The 16,048-nt window shown below is 41.5% G+C and overlaps 1 protein-coding gene across 2 annotated transcripts in view; it reads left to right on the forward strand.

The window, feature by feature from the left end:
• Nucleotides 1–16,048, forward strand: part of LOC109897090 (putative transcription factor p65 homolog) — a 22,320-nt gene continuing 6,272 nt past the window's right edge. The window contains exons 1-4 of one of the 2 annotated variants that reach the window (XM_020491623.2): nucleotides 1–168; nucleotides 2,746–2,781; nucleotides 15,071–15,207; nucleotides 15,701–15,846. In XM_020491623.2, coding sequence (XP_020347212.1) covers nucleotides 162–168; nucleotides 2,746–2,781; nucleotides 15,071–15,207; nucleotides 15,701–15,846 — 326 coding nt within the window. In that variant the 5' untranslated portion in view covers nucleotides 1–161. Of the gene's footprint in view, nucleotides 169–2,745; nucleotides 2,782–15,070; nucleotides 15,208–15,700; nucleotides 15,859–16,048 lie in introns of both variants that reach the window. The other variant, XM_020491622.2, reaches the window with a different exon arrangement.

Below are 16,048 nucleotides of genomic sequence, written 5' to 3' on the forward strand. Positions count from 1 at the left end.
ATTTTAGAGGGTGGTGGCAAGTTGCATTGGAGACTTCAAGGCGGAGGTGGCTAAAGAGCGATCTGTCACGACAAGTTTACAAATATACCTGTTTTCAAGGGACAAACACCCTAGGGGAAAGGCTATTCCAATAACCAACGTGGCAGAAGTAGAATTCGGAAATGGATGGTAAGTTTGTTTACAAACTGATCCTCAAAGTAAATGCATGTTCGAGTCTCGTGTGAAGCTTAGCAACTTGTTTGCGCACAAGGGGGAAGCCCCGATACCATTGGTTTTGTTCTACCGCAGGAGGAGTCAATACAACATAATGGAGATCACTGTCCGCGACTTGCCAGCACTGTAGCCTACTAGGAAGTTGGACATGGTTTGAGATAGGCCCACATCTATTATAGATTTATTATTTTACATCATATCTAGTAGAACGTGATCCTTCGTGACATTGAAGCTGTATAGGCTATCAGTAGCCTATGCATATTATGGATGCCTTTTTTATCCCAACACTAGGATCGTGCGACAGGAGGCCTAGGCTACGCGGTTCTCCGATATATTTGACTTTAGCCGCAGGGAGATATTTCACTTTTTTGACCAATTATACAACTTTGTTGACGCTTAGCCTAATTATTAAGGGGACAATGTCCCCGAAGTGACGTCATAGTGTTTACACAACATTGCATATGCCTATTTGATAGATGCAGCTGTATGTTTAATGTTTACAATGTATGACATTTAGGAAATCGTTGTACGTCGTCATAGCGAGGGTTTTGCGCCGATAGGTTAATAACAGGTTAATAAAGCAACGCAACAACAATGTGACTCAAAGTTACATTGTAGCTAATGGGCATGAAGGTCGAACGTCAACAAGCGGGATACTTTGTAGCCAAATCAGTGCTACAACAACACGGAGGAATGGACGACACACATGCGCAAGGCGCGTCTCACACACATTTGCCCCTCACAAAAAGCAAACGTTATTGTAATATGTCACGTGTGGGACAGTCGGTGATGGCACATTGAAATAATAAAGGCACTGGGTTTGTGAACTGCGTCGCCAGGGCGTTACTTTCGCTTTGAAGATGGCCTTAGTTTGGTAACAGTGGGCTTCTGCATTGCTTGCTGTTTGGGACTTTAGGCTGGGTTTCTGTATAAGCGCGTTGTGACATCTGCTGATGTAAAAAGGGCTTTATAAACACATTTGATTTGATGAGCACCCACTTTCACTAATTAATCAACTTCTTGTCAATATAGCCTAAGTTAAAATGAGTCTGAAAATCGAGTAATATACAGTTTTATCAGGAGTTGAACATCATTGTCAAAGGTAACTATACAATCATCAAAGCTACAACACAAGGGAGTTTTTGAAAGCTTTCTAAAAATGTTAATGTCATGTAATAACACTCAACTCAATCCATGCTCAAACACCATGTGTAATCAATCTTGTCTACCCAGTTGATGCAGAATCGACCATAGAGTATCAAGGGAGAAACACAGTTTCCGGTCCTTTTTCCATGAACTAGAAAACGTCTGTATTTTAGATGTGTTCTATAAACCGACTGCACTATTGAACTATTTCAGACACAATAGAAGTGTTGTCAGGTGGTAAAAATAACGGTAATCTGACAATCTTTATTTTCTCTGTGTTTACTTTACTTTATTCATCTGCAGTTCACTCAGACATTATGAGCCGTTATACCTTGCCTGCTATTGTGTTTTAGAGGAACCTCCTTTGTTTTCAATGCATTTAGCTTTGCATTCCAGCTATTTGGGGCAGCAGGTAGCCTAGTGGTTAGAGCATTTTGCTGGATTGAATCCCTGAGCTGACAAGGTAAAAATCTGTTGTTTTTCCCCTGAACCAGGCAGTTAACCCACCTGTTCCTAGGCCGTCGTTGTAAATAAGAATTTGTTCTTAACTGACTTGCCTAGTTAAATAAAGGTTAAATAAAAAATAAATAAAAAGTTATATTTAAGGGGGAGTTCACCCCAAAACACTCCTAGGCCGTTTATAACACTTGCCTAGCCATTGTCATCACCCCAGACAGTTTGTAGGTCCATTGCTTGAGTATTTAGATTTCTGTATTTTTATATAAAAATGCTACTTTTAAGGTTAAGGTTATAATTAAAATCACATTTTAAGAAGAGAAATTGTAGAGATAGGCAGGTTTTATGACTTTGTGGCTGTGGTAACCAGTGACGACCCGACTTGCGGAACACATGAATGTACTTCCTGGATTTCAATGCGAAAATAGGGGGTAGAATTCTCTTATAAGCTACATCTAAATCAGGGTTCCCAAACTCTGTCCTCAGGACCCCAAAGGGTGCACGTTTTGGTTTTTGAAGGGTCCAGGGCCCTCAAACTCAACTCTGGACCTCGAAGCCAGTTCCACTGCATTTTTTCATTGTTCCCCTCTAATCAGGGACTGACTTAGACCTGCGACACCAGGTGGGAGCAATTAATTATCAGGTAGAACAGAAAACCATCAAGCTCCAGACCTCATAGGGTAGGAGTTGAGGGTGAACTTCCCCCTTTAACTTCTACTTTTAGTTAACACCCTTCTGCTTATGGAGAAGGAGCTGAATTTGTACCACGAAGCTGTTGTGATCTTCAACGTTAGCAGTTCTTGTCTGCCTTTTCTCATCTGAGAATAGTTGAGGGGAATTATGGGTTGTGGATTTTGGTTGATTGTTGTATCTTACTGACTTATTTGTTCTAGTAAATGTTTTTTTTGTCAATTTCTTCCATCTCCATAGGAATGTATGGATGGGGACAGCCCCCTTTGAACCAAGGTAAGGAGAGTTATATCACGCTGTTGACCTGTTTTCTGTTTGTCTCTGTTCACTTTATGGCTTCTCCCTTACCATGACTGTATTCACGTGAAGCATCAGCTTTATTTTGAAACACATACTGACACATACTGATATACATACACTGCTCTTTCCATGACATAGACTGACCAGGTGAAAGCTACAGTACTCGTCAAAAGTGTGGACATACCTACTCATTCAAGGGTTTTTCTTTATACACACATGGAATCATGTAGTAAACAAATAAGTGTTAAACGAATCAATATATATTTTATATTTGAGATTCTTCAAAGTAGCCACCCTTTGCCTTGATGAGAGCTGTGCACACTCTTGGTATTCTCTCAACCAGCTTCTCCTGGAATGCTTTTCCAACAGTCTAGAAGGAGTTCCCACATATGCTGAGCACTTGTTGGCTGCTTTTCCTTCACTTTGCAGTCCAACTCAACCCAAACCATCTCAATTGGGTTGAGGTCGGGTGATTGTGGAGGCCAGGTTATCTGATGCAGCACTCCATCACTCTCCTTCTTGGTAAAATAGCCCTTACACAGCCTGGAGTGGTGTTTTGTCATTGTCCTGTTGAAAAACAAATGATATCCTATCTGGTTTGCGCTCAGCTGTAACCATGCTGGTTAAGTGTGCATTGAATTCTAAATAAATCACCGATAGTGTCACCAGCAAAGCACCCCCACACCATCACACCTCCTCTATGATTCACGGTGGGAACCACACACGCAGAGATCATCCGTTCACCTACTCTGCATCTCACAAAGACATGGTGGTTGGAACCAAAAATCTCAAATTTGGACTCATCAGACCAAAGGACAGATTTCCACTGGTCAAACATCCATTGCTCGTGTTTCTTGGCCCAAGCAAGTCTCTTCTTCTTATTGGTGCTCCAAGGATATAGCTCATCAGTCGAGGATGTGTGTGTAGTGTAGCAAATTCGGGGTGCATTTTCTACCAAGAATGAACATACTAGCCGATGTCGACTCTGTATCGAACCCCGACACGGCTGCTGTATTTAGCTTTTAATAGTTTCTTAATGCTTTATTTTCCTTCCCGTGACAATCTGAGAGGAGAAAAGCATCGAGCTTCATCCGACAATCATTGTTCCTCTCAGCCCGTAAAGCTGTCATCATCACCCATAAGGTTTCCTTATGAAAACCTGTCTCTTTTTGTCAAACCGCTCACCCTCTACAGGATTCAAACTTAAAGAAGGGGAGCCTAAATGTGTTAAGCCTAAACACCACAGGAGTTAAATCTTGTTTATCTCAAAAAAGAGAAATGGCTTAATCTTTACATTTAATATCAAGTTCACATTGAACACGTAATGTTGGCTAAATTGTTTTGATTGTAAATCAAGAAAGTAATTCAAGACACAGAATTGGAGGAAGACGTGAGAATGACAAATATATTTTAATTGTTTGAAATCAGTGCACAAGGCACACAAGCAGGAACATTAAATAGTATATACAATGGAGCATTCAAAGACTGACACTTGATCAAAATGTAATTACAGAATTCAGCTAAGGGGTTTTGTGCTCAGAGTGAATTAAAAGGAAGGAGATAATACTGTTAAGAAAAACATCAATGACAAATTATGCTGTTTAAACAGTTAAATAAACACCACAGAGGGACAAACAGTTGAACACAAATAATTACAATTATATATAATGAACTGAAAATGGAGAGCGCCTGATCGCTGGCTCCATCAGAATGCTCAGTCCGTAAGGAGCAGAGGGCGGGGCTGACTGAAGGACAGCCGAGCATAGGTGTGGAATTCAAAGACAGAGGTCCAGCCGGGCACAGGTGTGGAGATCATGAACAGAGGCCCAGACGGGCACAGGTGTGGAGATCATGAACAGAGGCCCAGACGGGCACAGGTGTGGAGATCATGAACAGAGGCCCAGACGGGCACAGGTGTGGAGATCATGAACAGAGGCCCAGACGGGCACATGTGTGGAGATCATGAACAGAGGCCCAGACGGGCACATGTGTGGAGATCATGAACAGAGGCCCAGACGGGCACAGGTGTCAAGCCCACGGACAGAGTCCCTGCTGGTGGTGGAGTAGTACATACAGGAGTGGAGGACTGATGCCGGTAGATGTGTGGACTGCATAGTGGGGCGGGACCTCGAGATACACCTTCAAAGTAATGTGATTGGCAGCATGTTTTTTTGCGTCCAATCTTCACCGATGCCACCAAATACCCAGCATACCACAGAGCATTTTCAACAACCCACTTGAAGGTCTGCTTCCTCTAAAGGCTGAACTGCATCTCGTGTTGACCCAAAAAGTGTGCCTTGTTGCTGGGTTGCCAACTCGTAGCAGTACAGTCCTCCTGGCCAAATTTATCCAGAGATATACAGTAGCCTCGGTGTACTCTCTTTCAGAACTATGTCTCCTGAAATGGCAAGCATCCTTACTGTCAAAAATAAAATAAAATAAAACCCAATTTTATGAATCGTATATACAGAATACAGCAGGGTGCAATGCAACAGTGCAATGAAATGCTTACTTGCAAGCTACCTCTCAACATACCCCTTATGTCATACATCATGATATTTGTGCGTCTGTAACTTTCTCACTCATCATTATTCAGAATTCATCAGGACTTTCCGTAACCATGGTATCATCCACATTAATGTAGAAGTGTTTAGAAACATATTGTATTCTTATTTACAATAAGTGACTCCAAAATGACACAATACATTAAAAACCAGTCATTTCTATTGGGCACAAAATCATCGGAAACACAACCAAAACAAAGAGCAAATGCGCCCAACAGTTTGTAGAGTCACAAGCTTGATGTAATCATTGTGTGCTAGGAATATGGGACCAAATACTAAACTTTTGACTACTTTAATACATATAAGTTAATTTGTCCCAATACTTTTTGTTCCTCTTAAATAGGGAGGACTATGTACATAAAGTGCTGTAATAAAAAGTGCTGTAAATGGATGAAAATACCCTAAAATTAAAGCTGACAGTCTGCACTTTGTATCATTTCAAACCCAAAGTGCTGGAGTACAGAGCCAAAACAACCAAATATTTCACTATCCCTATACTTTTGGAACTCACTGTATATTTAGTTTGTTTTCCAACTCTTTGCTTCTCCTGAGATCATGACTCTCGCTTCTTTACATTACACATAAGAGTCATTGGATGAAGGCGTCTTCTGTACGGGGGAGTTTTGTTTAGAGCCCAGACTCTCTAAACAAAAGGTTAAAATTATACACACCTTTATAGGGTTAATGTTACCTTACCACACGTCCATATCTCCATGTTACAGCGCGTGTTCTCAGAGTCGCCTTCCTGTCCTAACACCTATGTGTAAACAGAAGAAGGGCACTGCAACATGTTGTCACAAAACATTATTTTGCTGTGTTTTATGTTTCTAAATGTAACGGCTTTCTTCTATCTCCTCCTCGGACGAGGAGGTGTAGCAAGGATCGGACCAAAATGCAGCGTGGCTATTTGCAATCCATGTTTATTAAATAATAAATAAACACAAACTTACAAAAACAATAAACGTAATGTGAAAACCGAAACGGGAACAATCACCCACGAAAACACTCACAGAATATGGCTGCCTAAATATGGTTCCCAATCAGAGACAACGATAATCACCTGACTCTGATTGAGAACCGCCTCAGGCAGCCCTAGACTACTTAGACACCCCACAAAACCCCTAAGACAAAAACACACCACAATAACCCATGTCACACCCTGGCCTGACCAAATAATTAAAGAAAACACAAAATACTAAGACCAAGGCGTGACACTAAACCCATACCGGAATTGAGAATCGATTCACGTTCAGAAGGTGTATTTGGCTGTTTTGACTGCCAGAGTCAATTCACACTTTAAAAATAACATTTATGGTCCTGGACTAAGGAGTAATGTTAACCCGAACAGGAGTGGAGGACAGGGGACTGACTGATGCAGCTGTGGACTGGATTCTGGTAGAGGGGGTGGGAGTAGGGCGACAGGTGCCAACAAGAGACAGGGCTGTCTCCACCACTGGAACTGTCAGGTCCTGAAATTCCACAAGCTCCACAAAGCCCTCATCATCCTCCCCTTGGAAATCAGGATCACCTGTTTCCAGTTCCTCAATGGCAGCCTTGTGATCCTGCAGCACCAAACCAGTTTGATCAAAGAGGTACTCCAAACCTATCAGTTCCACTAAAGAAGAAAAAAAACATAAATATTTGAGAATACACAGGATTGAGTATGGAATAATTCTATAATAACATTTCACAAAGAGAAATGTGTTGCTGTTTGTATTAAATATAAATGCTGCATTAGATTATTAATTGCATTATGTTGCCATTACCAGTCAAGATGATGGCGCCGGTGGGTAGGGCTGCCATTTTATCGGCCCTCAACCAATCATGCTATTTTGTTTGTTTTTTGCGTTGTTTGTAACTTGTTTTGTACATAACGTTGCTGCTACCGTCTCCTATGACCAAAAAGGACTTCTAAACATCAGAACTGGGATTGTTCACCTCAAACTGGACGAAGAGTTTTTCTTCAATGAGTTTGACGCGAGGGATATACTGTTGACACCCGACCAGGCCCGATCCCCGTGACTCGCTGGAGAAGGAAATGTATATTTCGAGGCAAAAGGTCAGGGTGCCTTGTGAGGACCAAGCGACGAGTGGCTAATCTGCCCTTGCCCTCCGTTCTGCAAGTTCAATCGCTAGAAAATAAATGTGATGAACTGAAAGCACGTATATCCTACCAATGGGACTGAAAAACGGCAATATCTTATGCTTCACCGAGTCGTGGATCAATGACAACATTAAGAACATAGAGCTGGCGGGTTATACACTTTATCGGCAAGACAGAACAGCAGCCTCTGGTAAGACACGGGGCAGGGGCCTATGCATTTAAGTAAACAACAGTTGGTGGACGATATCTAAGGAAGTCTCAAAGTTTTGCTCGCCTGAGTTGGAGTATCTTATGATAAGCTGCAGACCTCACTATTTACCCAGAGTTTTCATCTGTTTTTTTCGTAGCTGTCTATATACCACCACAGAGCGAGGTTGGAACTAAAACCGCACTAAATTAGCTGTATTCCGCCACAAGCAGACAGGAAAACGCTCATCCAGGGGTGACGTTCCTAGTGGCCGGTGACTTTAATGCAGGGAAACTTAAATCAGTTTTACCGAATTTCTATCAACGTGTTAAATGTGCAACCAGAGGTAAAAAAGTTCGAGACCACCTCTACTCCACACACAGACACGTACAATGCTCCCCCTTGCCCTCCATTTGGCAAATCTGACCACAACTCTATCCTCCTGATTCCTGCTTACAAGCAAACATTAAAGCAGGAAGCACCACCACTGTCTATAAAAAAGTGGTCAGATGAAGCAGATGCTAAACTACAGGACTTTTTTGCTAGCACAGACTGGAATATGTTCCCGGATTCTACCGATGGCATTGAGGAGTACACCACATCAGTCACTGGCTTTATCTATAAGTGGACGTCGTCCCCACAGTGACTGTACATACATACCCCAACCAGAACTCACGGATTACAGGCAACATTTGCACTGAGCTAAAGGGTAGAGCTGCCACTTACTAGGAGCGGGACTGTAACCCGGAAGCTTATAAGAAATCCTGCTATGCCCTCCGACAAACCATCAAACAGGCAAAGCGTCAATACAGGACTAAGATTGAATTGTACTACACCGGCTCTGTCGCTTGTTGGATGTGGCAGGGCTTGCAAACTATTACAGACTACAAAGGGAAGCACAGCTGTGAGCTGCCCAGTGACACAAGCCTACCAGACGAGCTAAATAACATCTATGTTCGCTTCGGGGCAAGTAACACTGAGACATGCATGAGAGCGTCAACTGGTCCGGATGACTGTGTGATCATGCTCTCCGCAGCCGATGTGAGTAAGACCTTTAAACAGGTCAACATTCACAAGGCCGCTGGGCCAGACGGAATACCAGAAAATGTACTCCGAGCATGCGCGAACCAATTGGCAAGTGTCTTCACTTACATTTTCAACCTCTCCCTGTCTGAGTCTGTAATACCAACATGTTTCAAGCAGACCACCATAGTACCTGTGCCCAAGAACACTAAGGTAACCTGCCTAAATGACTACCAACCCGCAGCACTCACATCTGTAGCCATGTAATGCTTTGAAAGGCTGGTCAAGGTTCGCATCAACACCATTATCCCAGAAACCTTAGACCCACTGCAATTTGCATACCGCACCAACAGATACACAGATGATGCAATCTCTATTGCACTCCACACTGCCCTTTCCCACCTGGATAAAAGGAACACCTATGTGAGAATGCTATTCATTGACTACATCTCAGCGTTCAACACCATAGTGCCCTCAAAACTCATCACTAAACTGAGGACCCTGGGACTAAACAGCTCCCTCTGCAACTGGATCAGACTTCCTGACGGGCCTCCCCCAGGTGGTGAGGGTAGGTAACCACACATCTGCCACGTACATCCTCAACACGGGGGCACCTCAGGGGTGCGTGCTCAATCCCCTCCTGTACTCCCTGTTCACTCATGACTGCATGGCCAGGCTCAACTCCGACACCATCATTAAGTTTGCTGATGACACAACAGTGGTAGACCTGATCACCGACAACGATGAGACAGCCTATAGGGAGGAGGTCAGAGACCTGACCATGTTGTGCAAGGACAACCACCTCTCCCTCAACGTGATCAAGACAAAGGAGTTGATTGTGGACTACAGGAAAAAGAGGACCGAGCACACCCCCATTCTCATCGATGGGGCTGTAGTGGAGCAGGTTGAGAGCTTCAAGTTCCTTGGCGTCCACATCAACAACAAACTAACATGGTCCAATCACACCAAGACAGTCGTGAAGAGGGCACGACAAAACCTATTCCCCCTCAGGAGACTGAAAAGATTTGGCATAGGTCCTCAGATCCTCAAAAGATTTTACAGCTGCACAATAGAGCATCGTGATGTGTTGCATCACTGCCTGGTATGGCAACTGCTCGGCCTCCAACCGTAAGGCACTACAGAGGGTAGTGCGTATGACCCAGTACATCACCGGGGCCAAGCTTCTTGCCATCCAGGACTCTGGTTTTTAGGACCAGAGGAAGGCCCTAAAAATCGTCAAAGACTCCAGCCACCCTAGTCATAGACTGTTCTTTCTGCTACCACACGGCAAGCGGTACCGGAGTGCCAAGTCTAGGTCCAAGAGGCTTCTAAACAGCTTCTACCTCCAAGCCATAAGACTCCTCAACAGCTAATCAAATGGCTACCCAGATTATTTGCACCCCCCACGCTGCTACTACTCTCTCTTATTATCTATGCATAGCCACTTTAACAACCCTACCTGCATGTACATAATTATCTCAATTACCTCGACACCGGTGCCCCTGCACATTGACTCTGTACCGGTTCCCCCTGTATATAGCCCCACTATTGTTATTTACTGCTGCTCTCGAAATATTTGTTTGTCTTATTTAAAAAAAAAAAAATAATTCAATTGAAAGTTTTATTAAGTTTTCTTGTTTTTCAATCAACCAACAAAACACATTCCACATTCACAGATGTGACAGGCTTTAAAAACACATTCCACATTCACAGATGTGACAGGCTTTAAAAACACATTCCACATTCACAGATGTGACAGGCTTTAAAAACACATTCCACATTCACAGATGTGACAGGCTTTAAAAACACATTCCACATTCACAGATGTGACAGGCTTTAAAAACACATTCCACATTCACAGATGTGACAGGCTTTAAAAACACATTCCACATTCACAGATGTGACAGGCTTTAAAAACACATTCCACATTCACAGATGTGACAGGCTTTAAAAACACATTCCACATTCACAGATGTGACAGGCTTTAAAAACACATTCCACATTCACAGATGTGACAGGCTTTAAAAACACATTCCACATTCACAGATGTGACAGGCTTTAAAAACACATTCCACATTCACAGATGTGACAGGCTTTAAAAACACATTCCACATTCACAGATGTGACAGGCTTTAAAACACATTCCACATTCACAGATGTGACAGGCTTTAAAAACACATTGCACATTCACAGATGTGACAGGCTTTAAAAACACATTCCACATTCACAGATGTGACAGGCTTAAAAAACACATTCCACATTCACAGATGTGACAGGCTTTAAAAACACATTCCACATTCACAGATGTGACAGGCTTTAAAAACACATTCCACATTCACAGATGTGACAGGCTTTAAAAACACATTCCACATTCACAGATGTGACAGGCTTTAAAAACACATTCCACATTCACAGATGTGACAGGCTTTAAAAACACATTCCACATTCACAGATGTGACAGGCTTAAAAAACACATTGCACATTCACAGATGTGACAGGCTTTAAAAACACATTCCACATTCACAGATGTGACAGGCTTTAAAAACACATTCCACATTCACAGATGTGACAGGCTTTAAAAACACATTCCACATTCACAGATGTGACAGGCTTTAAAAACACATTCCACATTCACAGATGTGACAGGCTTTAAAAACACATTCCACATTCACAGATGTGACAGGCTTTAAAAACACATTCCACATTCACAGATGTGACAGGCTTTAAAAACACATTCCACATTCACAGATGTGACAGGCTTTAAAAACACATTCCACATTCACAGATGTGACAGGCTTAAAAAACACATTCCACATTCACAGATGTGACAGGCTTTAAAACACATTCCACATTCACAGATGTGACAGGCTTTAAAAACACATTGCACATTCACAGATGTGACAGGCTTAAAAAACACATTCCACATTCACAGATGTGACAGGCTTAAAAAAATAAAAAGTCAAAAAAATATAATAGTTCATTAGATTTTTTTTAAATACAATTAAAATGAAAGATAAAGTCAAATAAAAACACTTATTTTTCTTAATCTATTTATTTTCCTTGGTGCATATATATATATATATATATATATATACACACACATATATATATATATATATATATATATATATATACATACATACATACACACATACCCATACATACATACATACATACGCACACGTACTCAAAAACAAAATAAAAAACGTTTAAAAAACATATAACACTTGCAGCAGCACTATCAAGGTTCTTATCAGCTATTTCTAGCATTCGCTGAGACGACGGGCCAATAGGTATTTTCTTGAACTGCATCGTTGGTTAAGGGCTCGTAAGTAAGCATTTCACTGTCAGGTCTGAATACCTGTTGTATTCAGTGCATGTGACAAATAAAATTTTATTTGACGAGTGTATTTGCGTGGAACAGTGTAAGGAACAATTTGTTCCAACTGATGACCTTCACTCTAGCAATCTATGTTGTCACCTCTAGCTACTTGCTAAAGTACAATTCTACCACAAACAGATGAAAGTGTATAGGATATCACTTGTGCCTTGTAATTCATAATTAACATGATGACACTAAGCCTATTTGATATCAAGACAGTGTTTGCCCAATAGCTATGTCTAGTCCAATTTGCAAAATTAATTAAAAGAGAAAAGGAGTGGTTTTCCGATGCTGAGTTGAGTGAAAAAAGACAACTACTAGCTATAAAAATCGCACTGTTTAGATAGCTAGCTACGGTAATAAGAAAATAATAGCTCCAGATAAGTATGGAAATAACGTTAGTGGGGTTAAGACTATTTTGATGGTCAGAGTCATCGGACATTAAGCTAGCTACGTTACTTCGATAAACTGTGCCAGTGTCAAAACACCAGTTTACTAACTAGTTAGATAGCATTAATGTAACTACACTGTAAATCTTGTTAACCGTGCTAACGGTTTAACCAGCTAGATATTTTTACCAGCTAGATATTCCAATTGATGATGATGAAAAGTTGTAGCTAACATTACTTAAGATAACTCAAACAAAATGACCTGAGAGGAAATATATTTTTCCATGGTCCTCTTCTAGCGTTTAAAGGTCCTGCCATAGCTCTATCTTCATTGGTCAATTCTTGGTTACTTCTTGGTTGCACTGGCGTCTCGGATTGGTTGGGCAGTGCAATTCTTGGTTACTTCTTGGTTGCAGACGACAATATGATTGGTTGTTGCAACCATTAATTGTAAGAGGGTGCCATTTAGTAGTGGTTTCTTTGAAGCAATTTCATCATGAAGGCTTGATTCACGCAGTCTCCTCTGAACAGTTGATGATGAGAATTATTTATTGGGCTGCAATTTCTGAGGCTGGTAACTCTAATGAACTTATCCTCTGCAGCAGAGGTAACTCTGGGTCTTCCTTTCCTGTGGTTGTCCTCATGAGAGGACATAGCGCTTGATGGTTTTTGCGACTGCACTTGAAGAAACTTTTAAAGTTCTTGAAATGTTCCGTATTGACTGACCTTCATGTCTTAAAGTAATGATGAACTGTTATTTCTAATTGCTTATTTGAGCTGGTATTCCCATAATAAGGACTTGGTCTTTTACCAAATAGGGCTAACTTCTGTATACCACCCCTGCCTTGTCACAACACAACTGATTGGCTCAAACGCATTAAGAAGGAAAGAAATTACACAAATTAACAAGGCACACCTGTTAATTGAAATGCATTCCAGGTGACTACCTCATGAAGCTGGTTGAGAGAATGCCAAGTGTGCAAATCTGTCAAGGCAAAGGGTGACTACTTTGAAGAATCTCAAATATAAATATATTTTTATTTGTTTACCATTTATTTGGTTACTACATGATTCTACATGTTATGTCATAGTTTTGATGTCTTCACTATTATTTTACAATGTAGAAAATAGTAAAAATAAATCAACTCTGGAATGAGTAGGTGATTCCAAACTTTTGACTGGTACTGTATGATTCCCTTATTGATGTCTCCTGTTAAATCCACCAGTAGATGAAACCACTGGGTAAAATCACTGGGGAAGCCAAGCCAGAAATGTTTTTCTTTCATCACATAACCGGAGAGCAACAGTAACATGACCTACAGCATGGTCAAGCAAGTTCATGTTTCCAACATTTTCGGACTACTATACAACTACTGATTTAGAACCACAGAGAGTTACCACAAGTTGCAAAGAAACAGGAGCTGCCTCCACTATTCCAGCACCATTTCATCATCATAAAATCAATCATGCTTAGTCCAGTACAGTGGTAAGATACCAAAAACTATTTAGTCCAATCAAAGTAAGCTACATTTTAATTTTTTTATTTTACCTTTATTTAACTAGGCAAGTCAGTTAAGAACAAATTCTTATTTTCAATGACGGCCTAGGAACAGTGGGTTAACTGCCTGTTCAGGGGTGTGGCTGTCCATGGTTCTGATTTCTGTGTGTGTGTGTGTGTGTGTTTGTGTGTGTGTGTTCGAGCAAGTAGAAAAAACATGTTGACTCATCCTACTTGTTGAGAAATGCCAATGCCATCCTCCACTCTTTTCATGTTGACGAAAAGGTATATGACTCTGTGATACAGTACACTTCACTCTTACATTTTTTGTTGTCGTAGGCTACCTTGCTAAAATGTTTGCTCGCTAGCCTAACTTCCTTTCATGGGCAACGTTAGCTAGTTAACATTAGCCTTCTACATCTAGCTACATATTGAACTTCCATCGCCTCAGGCCAGGGGCACAATGTAGGAATTTATGGCTGGATCAGAATTGCCGTTATAATCATTGGCCAATACGGAGAATTAAGTAAAACCACATGTCCAAATCCCTATCTATCAGGTAAGAAGGTAAGACCCAGATGCAGACAACGTCGAATTAACAATGGTTTAATAATACAACAGGAGCAGACAATAGATTCACAGTTGAGCTCATTCAGTTTAGTTCAACGCTGAGTGGCTATTATTTAATACTTTTTTATTCATCAAGGAAGGCCAAATGCTCGCTAGCTTCCCTTATATTCAATGCTACGGGCGGCAACAATGTCATACTCTTTTTGACCAGACAGCATCAGATAGATGGCCTACACATACAGAGACAGAGGGGTGCTGTTTTGCCCGCTCGGATGCTTTCTCCGGCGAGACCCATTCAGCCCCTTGCGAATTAAAGGAAAATTATGAAACACAGAGACAAAAGCCCGACTTCCCTTGGCATCCATGAATACACTGAAATCAACTTCAATCAGTGTACACGAAGGGGAGGAGATATGTTAAATAAGGATTTGAAGCCTTCTGACAATTGAGACATTGATTGCGAATGTGTGCCAATCAGTCACATTGAGATAGTAATGAGATCCCATTGGAATGAAGGTCACAGTGTATTTCTCTCTCTCTCTCTGCAGGGAATTCTTTCATAGAGATCATTGAGCAGCCCAAGCCGAGAGGCATGAGGTTCAGGTACAAGTGTGAGGGGCGCTCGGCGGGCAGCATCCCGGGAGAGAAGAGCAACGATACCACCAAGACACACCCTGCCATCAAGGTTAGGCCACCCTTAAATTACACATAATTGGCACACTGAGCTAACTATGTATTAATGGGCCATGCTTTATTTGCACTGTAGCTTATTGAGACGTTCAGAGACCTTCAAAACCATGGCTACGTTCACCATATATTCTAATATACTGTAGTTGATGGACAAATGATTATGCAATGTGTTATGCAAATTAGCCATTTTGTCTAGTTATAACCATAGCTGTCTGTTTTACTACTACACAACAGGGGTTTAGTCTTTAGCTTTTGTTAAAATTGACTTTTTTAAAGCAGGTTTAGGATACCTTACACAGCAGATTAGGTTAATTAATGTGTCAAGTTAAGGTTAGGAAAAGGGTTAGGGTTAGCTAAAATGTAAAAAAAAAAAGCTGTATCCCATCTAGACATGACCCACCTTGCTTTATGACATAGGAAAGGAAGTGGTGGAGATTTTGTGGCGGGTGATGGCACACATCCTGCTAACCTGGTTTGCTCCCATGCAGGTGCACAACTACAATGGTCCCCTGCGGGTCCGTGTCTCCTTGGTGACCAAGAACCCGCCTCACAAGCCCCACCCGCACGAGCTGGTGGGGAAAGACTGCAAACATGGCTACTACGAGGCAGACTTGCAGGAGAGACGAGTACACAGGTCAGACTGTGTGTGAGTGTGATAGAAGACATATACTTGGATGACCAAAAGATTACCAGTTAATCATTTGTATGACCATTTACGTCAGGAAAAGTTGTTTCACATAGTCATGATTTTTTAAAGACTAGAACCAGAGCGTGGTTGAATGAAGCACCCTCTTGTGGTCGATCTCTATTTCAGTTTCACACACGTTCACTCTGAC

The sequence above is a fragment of the Oncorhynchus kisutch genome, linkage group LG9, assembly GCF_002021735.2.
Source record: "Oncorhynchus kisutch isolate 150728-3 linkage group LG9, Okis_V2, whole genome shotgun sequence".
NCBI classification, from domain to species: Eukaryota; Metazoa; Chordata; class Actinopteri; order Salmoniformes; family Salmonidae; genus Oncorhynchus; species Oncorhynchus kisutch.